The following is an 8,741-nucleotide window of genomic DNA, read 5'->3' as shown; positions in this document are numbered from 1 at the left end:
TTCCCGACTTTTCCCGACTTTCCCCCGACTTTTCCCGAACTTTTGCCGAACTTTTCCCGAACTTTCCCCGACTTTTCCCGAACTTTTCCCGACTTTTCCCGAACTTTTCCCGACTTTTCCCGAACTTTTCCCCGACTTTCCCCGACTTTCCCCGAACTTTTCCCGACTTTCCCCGAACTTTTCCCGAACTTTTCCCGAACTTTCCCCGATATTTCCCGAACTTTTCCCGACTTTTCCCGACTTTCCCCGAACTTTTCCCGAACTTTTCCCGACTTTTCCCGAACTTTTTCCCGAACTTTCCCCGACTTTTCCCGAACTTTCCCGATATTTCCCGACTTTCCCCGACTTTTCCCGAACTTTTCCCGAACTTTTCCCGAACTTTCCCGACTTTTCCCGAACTTTTCCCGAACTTTTCCCGACTTTTCCCCGAACTTTTCCCGAACTTTCCCCGACTTTTCCCGACTTTCCCGACTTTCCCCGACTTTCCCCGACTTTTCCCGACTTTCCCCGAACTTTTCCCGAACTTTTCCCGACTTTCCCCGACTTTTCCCGACTTTTCCCGACTTTCCCGACTTTTTCCCGAACTTTCCCCGACTTTTCCCGAACTTTCCCGATATTTCCCGAATTTTCCCGACTTTTCCCGAACTTTCCCCCGACTTTTTCCCGACTTTTCCCGACTTTCCCCGACTTTTCCCGAACTTTTCCCGACTTTTCCCGACTTTTCCCCGAACTTTTCCCGAACTTTCCCGACTTTTCCCGACTTTTCCCGAACTTTTCCCGAACTTTTCCCGAACTTTCCCGACCTTTTCCCGACTTTTCCCGAAATTTCCCGAACTTTTTCCGACTTTTCCCGAACTTTTCCCGACTTTTCCCGAACTTTCCCCGAATTCCCCCCCAATTTTCCCACCCTCGTAGTCTCGCGCCTGCAGGTCCGGCGGGGGGGGCGGGGCCTCTCAGGAGCTCGCGCAGGACGCGGGGGCGTGGCCCGGCCGAGGCCCCGCCCCCCGGCAGGTGCGAGCCGCAGGCCAGGTGAGCGCACGTGCGGCCCAGGCGGTCCGGGGCCATCGGGGACGCGCCGTGGGCTACCAGGAGCCGCACCAGGGCTACCTGGCCCGTGATCACCGCCAGGTGAAGGGGGGTCTGCAGGTGACACAGGTGACACAGGTGAGGGACACCTGGGACAGGTGAGGGACATTGGGGCTACCAGGAGCCGCACCAGGGCTACCTGGCCCGTGATCACCGCCAGGTGAAGGGGGGTCTGCAGGGGGGACAGGTGACACAGGTGACACAGGTGAGGGACACCTGGGGCAGGTGAGGGACATTGGGGCTACCAGGAGCCGCACCTGGGCTACCTGGCCCGTGATCACCGCCAGGTGAAGGGGGGTCTGCAGGTGACACAGGTGACACAGGTGACACACGTGACACAGCTGAGGGACACCTGGGGACACCTGGGACAGGTGAGGGACATTGGGGCTACCAGGAGCCGCACCTGGGCTACCTGGCCCGTGATCACCGCCAGGTGAAGGGGGGTCTGCAGGTGACACAGGTGACACACGTGACACAGGTGACACACGTGACACAGGTGACACAGGTGACACAGGTGACACAGGTGACACGGGTGACACGGGTGACACACGTGACACGGGTGAGGGACACCTGGGACAGGTGAGGGGGGCGGGGCCGGGGGTGTGGTCAAGGTGTGACAAAGGGGCGGAGCTCAGTGCCTCCCCCAATGTCCCCCCCAATGTCCCCAAATGTCCCCAAATGTCCCCAATGTCCCCAATCCCACTTTTCCCAAATTTCCCCCATTTTTTCCCATTTCCCCCCCGTTTTTCCCCCAAATGTCCCCAACCCCCTCCATGTCCCCAAATGTCCCCAATGTCCCCCCCAATGTCCCCAGTGTCCCCCTCAATGTCCCCAGTGTCCCCTCGATGTCCCCAGTGTCCCCGATGTCCCCAATGCCCCCATTGTCCCCAAAGTGTCCTCGATGTCCCCAGTGTCCCCAATGACCCCAAAGTGTCCCCAAAGTGTCCCCAATTACCCCAATGACCCCAATGTCCCCCCAATGTCCCCGATGTCACCAATCCCCCCAATGCCCTTGATGTCCCCAATGTCCCCAATGTCCCCAATCCCCCCCAGTGTCCCCAATGTCCCCAGTGTCCTCACTGTCCCCAGTGTCCCAATGTCCCCAGTGTCCTCACTGTCCCCACAATGTACCCGATGTCCCCCGATGTCCCCCCGATGTCCCCAATGTCCCCACTGTTCCCCGATGTCCCCAAAGTGTCCCCAAATGTCCCCAATGTCCCCCCAATGTCCCCAATCCCCCCATTGTCCCCAACGTCCCTGATGTCCCCAGTGTCCCCAATGTCCCCAGTGTCCCCAATCCCCCCAGTGTCCCCAATGTCCTCAATGTCCCCAATGTCCCCAATGTCCCCCCAATGTCCCCACTGTCCCCAATGTCCCCACTGTCCCCCGATGTCCCCAGTGTCCCCCCCGGTGTCCCCCAGTGTCCCCAGTGTCCCCCCAATGTCCCCATTGTCCCCAGTGTCCCCCCAGTGTCCCCAATGTCCCCAGTGTCCCCAATGTCCCCAATGTCCCCAATGTCCCCCGATGTCCCCCCGATGTCCCCAGTGTCCCCAGTGTCCCCAGTGTCCCCAATGTCCCCAGTGTCCCCAATGTCCCCAATGTCCCCCCAATGTCCCAAATGTCCCCAGTGTCCCCAATGTCCCCAGTGTCCCCAATGTCCCCAAATGTCCCCAGTGTCCCCAATGTCCCCAATGTCCCCAATGTCCCCAATGTCCCCAGTGTCCCCCAGTGTCCCCCCAGTGTCCCCAATGTCCCCCCGATGTCCCCAATGTCCCCCAATGTCCCCAGTGTCCCCTAGTGTCCCCAATGTCCCCAGTGTCCCCCCCGATGTCCTCAATGTCCCCAGTGTCCCCAATGTCCCCCAATGTTCCCAATGTCCCCAGTGTCCCCAAAGTGTCCCCAAAGTGTCCCCAATGTCCCCAAAGTGTCCCCAATGTCCCCAATTTCCCCCCGATGTCCCCATGTTCCCAATGTCCCCAATGTCCCCAATGTCCCCCAGTGTCCCCAGTGTCCCCAATGTCCCCAATGTCCCCAATGTCCCCCAGTGTCCCCAGTGTCCCCAATGTCCCCAATGTCCCCAATGTCCCCAGTGTCCCCCCGATGTCCCCAGTGTCCCCCCCGGTGTCCCCTCACCTGTCTCAGGTGGTTGTAGACGTCGAGGTCGCGCCCCCCCCGCAGGAACAGGGCCACCAACCTGCGGGCCACGGCCACCGCGCCCTGGGCCACCGCGATGTGCAGGGGCCTGGGGACAGCGGGGACATTGGGGGGACATTGGGGACATTTGGGACATTTGGGACATTGGGGGACACTGGGGACATTGGGGACATTGAGGACACTCTGGGGACATTGGGACATTGGGGACATTGGGGGGACACTGGGGACATTGGGGACATTTGGGACATTGGGGACATTGAGGACACTCTGGGGACATTGGGACATTGGGGACATTGGGGGGGACACTGGGGACATTGGGGACATTGGGGACATTTGGGACATTGGGGACACTGGGGACATTGGGGACATTTGGGGACACTGGGGACATTGGGGACATTGGGGACATTGGGGACATTTGGGGACACTTTGGGGACACCTTGGGGACACTGGGGGACATTGGGGAGGTCCCAAATGTCCCCAAACGTCCCCAAAATGTCCAAAAATGTCCCCAAATGTCCCCAAAATGTCCCCAAAAGTCCCTGGGGCTGCCCCAAATGTCCCGAAATGTCCCCAAAATGTCCAAAAATGTCCCCAAATGTCCCCAAAATGTCCCCAAAAGTCCCTGGGGGTGCCCCAAATGTCCTCAAATGTCCCCAAAATGTCCAAAAATGTCCACAAATGTCCCCAAAAGTCCCCAAAATGTCCCCAAAAGTCCCCAAAATGTCCCCAAATCCCGCGGGGGGGGGGGGGGTTGGGGGGGGATGGGCAGCGGCGTTCCCGTAAGGGGGCGTGGCCACGCCGTGGGCGTGGTCTCCTCGATGACGTCACCGCCGGCCCGGGAGGGGATTCCCCGCGGGGTGGGGGAGGGGGAGGGATTCCCCGCGGGGTGGGGGAGGGGCGGCGCGGGGGTTCCCACGCTGCCATTGGGGGGAGGGGAGGGGAGGGGTCCCCAAAATCCAGGGGTGGGGGGAGGGGACATTTGGGACCCCCCAGAGGGGGAAATTGGGGGGGGGGGGCGCGGTGGGGGAGGGGTCCCAGGGGGATTTTGGGGTGTCCCGGGTGGATTTTGGGGTTTTTTGGGGTGTCCCGGGTGGATTTTGGGGTGTCCCGGGTGGATTTTGGGGTTTTTTGGGGTGTCCCGGGTGGATTTTGGGGTGTCCCGGGTGGATTTTGGGGGATTTTGGGGTGTCCCGGGTGGATTTTGGGGATTTTTGGGGTTTCCCGGGTGATTTTGGGGTTTTTTGGGGTGTCCCGGGTGATTTTGGGGTTTTTTGGGGTGTCCCGGGTGGATTTTGGGGTTTCCCGGGTGGATTTTGGGGTGTCCCGGGTGGTTTTTGGGGTGTCCTGGGTGGATTTTTTGGGTGTCCCGGGTGGATTTTGGGGTGTCCCGGGTGGATTTTGGGGGATTTTGGGGTGTCCCGGGTGGATTTTGGGGAGTCCCGGGTGGTTTTTGGGGTGTCCTGGGTGGATTTTCGGCGGTTTTGGGGTGTCCCCGGTGGATTTTGGGGTGTCCCCGGTGGATTTTTGGGGTTTCCTGGGTGATTTTGGGTTTTCATGGGTGATTTTGGGGGTTTTTGGGGTGTCCCGGGGCGTTTTTGGGGTGTCCTGGGTGGATTTTTGGGGTGGATTTTTGGGGTGTCCTGCGTGGATTTTGGGGTGTCCCCGGTAATTTTTGGGGTTTTCCGGGTGGATTTTCGGGTTTTTCTGGGTTTTCCAGGTGGATTTTCGGGGTTTCCCGGGTGGATTTTGGGGTTTTTGGGGTGTCCCGGGTGGATTTTGTGGGGTTTCGGGTGAATTTTGGGGGTTTTCCAGGTGGATTTTGGGGTTTCCAAGGTGGATTTTCGGGGTTTTTTGGGTTTTCCAGGTGGATTTTTGGGGTTTCCCGGGTGGTTTTTGGGGTTTTTGTGGTGTCCTGCGTGGATTTTTGGGGTTTTCGGGGTGTCTCGGGTGGATTTTGGGGTGTCCCCGGTAATTTTTGGGGTTTTCTGGGTGGATTTTTGGGGTTTGCCGGGTGGATTTTGGGGTTTTTGAGGTGTCCCGGGTGGATTTTTGGGGGTTTTTGGGTGTCCCGGGTGATTTTTGGGGTGTCCCGGGTGGATTTTGGGGTGTCCCCGGTGGATTTTGGGGTGTCCCAGTTGGATTTTTGGGGGTTTTGGGGTGTCCCGGGTGGATTTTGTTGTGTCCTGGGTGCATTTTTGGGGTTTTTGGGGTGGATTTTGGGGGTTTTTGGGGTGTCCCGGGTGGATTTTGTGGTGTTTCGGGTGGATTTTGGGGTGTCCCAGTTGGATTTTTGGGGGTTTTGGGGTTTCCCGGGTGGATTTTGGGGTTTTTGGGGTTTTCCAGGTGGATTTTCGGGGTTTCCCGGGTGATTTTGGGGGTTTTGGGGTGTCCCGGGTGGATTTTGTTGTGTCCTGGGTGCATTTTTGGGGGTTTTGGGGTGGATTTTGGGGGGTTTTGGGGTGGATTTTGGGGGTTTTTGGGGTGTCCCGGGTGGATTTTGTGGTGTTTCGGGTGGATTTTGGGGTGTCCCGGGTGATTTTTGGGGTGTCCCGGGTGATTTTTGGGGTGTCCCGGGTGGATTTTGGGGTCCCCTCACTCACGTGTCCCCGTCCTCGTCCTGCCGGGTGGCGGCGGCGATGGCGGCGGCCAAGGGGGGCTCAAGGGGGACCCCCAAATTTGGGGATCCCAAAATCGGGGCAGGGGGAACCCCCAAAATTCCCCCTCCCCCCAAAAACGGCAACGGCGGCTCCGCCCTCAAACCTGGAAGGGAAAAATTGGGGGAAATTGGAGAAAAATTGGGGAAAATTGGAGAAAAATTGGGAAAATTTGGGGGGAAAATTGGAGAAAAATTGGGGAAAATTGGGGAATATTTGGGGGGGAAATTGGGGAAAATTTGGGGGGGAAACTGGGGGGACATTTGGAAAAAAAATCGGGAAAAAATGGGGAAAGATTTGGGGAAAACTTGGGAAAAATCAGAGAAAAATTGGGAAAAAGTGGTGAAAAGGAGTGGGGAAAATTGGGGGGGAAATTGCAGGAAAAAATTGGGGAAAATTTGGGGGAAAATTGGAAGAAATCAGGGAAAAAACAGGGATAAAATGGGGAATATTGGGGGGAAAAAATTGGGCAGAAATCGGGAAAAAACAGGGATAAAAAGGGGAATATTGGGGGGAAATTTGGGGGGAAAATTGGGCAGAAATCGGGAAAAAACAGGGATAAAATGGGGAATATTGGGGGGAAATTTGGGGAGAAAATAGGGCAGAAATTGGGAAAAAACAGGGATAAAATGGGGAATATTGGAGGGAAAAATTGGGCAGAAATCGGGGAAAAACAGGGATAAAATGGGGAATAATGGGGGGAAATTTGGGGGAAAATTGGGCGGAAATCGGGGGAAAACAGGGATAAAATGGGGAATATTGGGGGGAAAAATTGGGCAGAAATCGGGAAAAAACAGGGATAAAATGGGGAATATTGGGGGGAAAATTGGGCAGAAATCGGGAAAAAACAGGGATAAAATGGGGAATATTGGGGGGAAAAATTGGGCAGAAATCGGGGAAAAACAGGGATAAAATGGGGAATATTGGGGGGAAAAATTGGGGGAAAATTGGAAGAAATCAGGGAAAAAACAGGGATAAAATGGGGAATGTTGGGGGGAAATTTGGGGGAAAATGGGCAGAAATCGGGAAAAAACAGGGATAAAATGGGGAATATTGGGGGGAAAAATTGGGCAGAAATCGGGAAAAAACAGGGATAAAATGGGGAATATTGGGGGAAAAATTTGGAAAAAACAGGGATAAAATGGGGAATATTGGGGGGAAAAATTGGGCAGAAATCGGGAAAAAACAGGGATAAAATGGGGAATATTGGGGGGAAATTTGGGGAAAAATTGGGCAGAAATCGGGAAAAAACAGGGATAAAATGGGGAATATTGGGGGGAAATTTGGGGAAAATTGGAAGAAATCAGGGAAAAAACGGATAAAATGGGGAATATTGGGGGGAAATTTGGGGAAAAAATTGGGCAGAAATCGGGAAAAAACAGGGATATAATGGGGGGAAATTTGGGGAAAAATTGGGGGAAAATTGGGAAAAAAACAGGGATAAAATGGGGAATATTGGGGGGAAATTTTGGGGAAAAATTGGGCAGAAATCGGGAAAAAACAGGGATAAAATGGGGAATATTGGGGGGAAATTTGGGGGAAAATTGGAAGAAATCAGGGAAAAAACAGGGATAAAATGGGGAATATTGGGGGGAAATTTGGGGAAAAAATTGGGCAGAAATCGAGAAAAACGGGGATAAAATGGGGAATATTGGGGGGAAATTTGGGGGAAAAATGGGCAGAAATCGGGGAAAAACAGGGATAAAATGGGGAATATTGGGGGAAATTTAGGGGGAAAATTGGGCAGAAATCGGGGAAAAAACAGGGATAAAATGGGGAATATTGGGGGGAAATTTGGGGAAAAAATTGGGCAGAAATCGGGAAAAAACAGGGATAAAATGGGGAATATTGGGGGGAAATTGGGGGAAAAATTGGGCAGAAATCGGGAAAAAAAACAGGGATAAAATGGGGAATATTGGGGGAAAAATTGGGAAAAAACAGGGATAAAATGGGGAATATTGGGGGGAAAAATTGGGCAGAAATCGGGAAAAAACAGGGATAAAATGGGGAATATTGGGGGGAAATTTGGGGAAAATTAGGGGAAAATTGGGAAAAAACAGGGATAAAATGGGGAATATTGGGGGAAATTTGGGGAAAATTGGGGGGAAATTGGGAAAAAACAGGGATAAAATGGGGAATATTGGGGGGAAATTGGGGGAAAAATTGGGAAAAAACAGGGATAAAATGGGGAATATTGGGGGGAAATTTGGGGAAAAATGGGAAAAAAAGGGGAAAAATGGAGGGAAAATTGGGGAAAATTTTGGGGGGGGTGGGGGGGGGAACACCCCAAAAACCAGGTGGGGGAGGGGCGGAGCGCTCTCACCTGTGCCGATCCCGAATTTGGGGGTTTTTCCAGCTGGGGGTGCCCGAATTTGGGGCTTCGGGGGGGTTTCCCCCAAAATTGGGGGGCTTCCCCCCCCCCAAAACCGAGCGGCGCTTCCGGAGCGGCAGCGAAGTTTCGGGGGGGGGGGGGGGAGGGGCGGCATTTTTGGGGGGGTTTGGGGGGATTTTGGGGGCGCCGCGTGCGGAGATCCACGGGCAGCTCCTCGGCCATTGGGGGGTCCCGGATTTTTGGGGACCCCCCCCCCGGGATTTTTTGGGCCCCGTCGGAGTCGCCGTGGGAGCGGAAGCGAGCGGAGAATCCCCAAAAACGGGGGGAGGGGCGGCGTGGGCCACGCCCATTTCCCCGTAGGCCACGCCCTCTTCCTTGTGGACACGCCCATGTGGGAGTTGAGGCCACGCCCATAGCGGGGTTTGGCCACGCCCATTGAGGGAAACCCCTGGGAACCCCCGAAATTTTGGGGGGGAGGGGGGGGGGGGGGTTGGGAAATTGGCGGGAAAAAAAAA

The 8,741-nt window shown here is 55.2% G+C and overlaps 1 protein-coding gene across 1 annotated transcript; it reads right to left on the bottom strand.

Moving 5' to 3' along the window:
• Nucleotides 1-907: 907 nt before the first annotated feature.
• Nucleotides 908-8,395, bottom strand: LOC137465798 (B-cell lymphoma 3 protein-like; the record flags this gene model as incomplete). Its single annotated transcript, XM_068177818.1, has 4 exons — nucleotides 8,218-8,395; nucleotides 5,841-6,000; nucleotides 3,220-3,328; nucleotides 908-1,140 (listed from the first exon to the last, which is right to left on the bottom strand). Coding segments are annotated over exons 1-4 (665 nt in total), but the record flags the coding sequence as incomplete, so codon positions are not given.
• Between the last annotated feature and the right edge of the window lie 346 nt (nucleotides 8,396-8,741).

This window comes from Anomalospiza imberbis, unplaced genomic scaffold (genome assembly GCF_031753505.1).
Source record: "Anomalospiza imberbis isolate Cuckoo-Finch-1a 21T00152 unplaced genomic scaffold, ASM3175350v1 scaffold_1102, whole genome shotgun sequence".
NCBI classification, from domain to species: domain Eukaryota; kingdom Metazoa; phylum Chordata; class Aves; order Passeriformes; family Viduidae; genus Anomalospiza; species Anomalospiza imberbis.
Note: the sequence above shows the minus strand (reverse complement) of the source record. Positions and strands in the feature narration are given on the sequence as shown.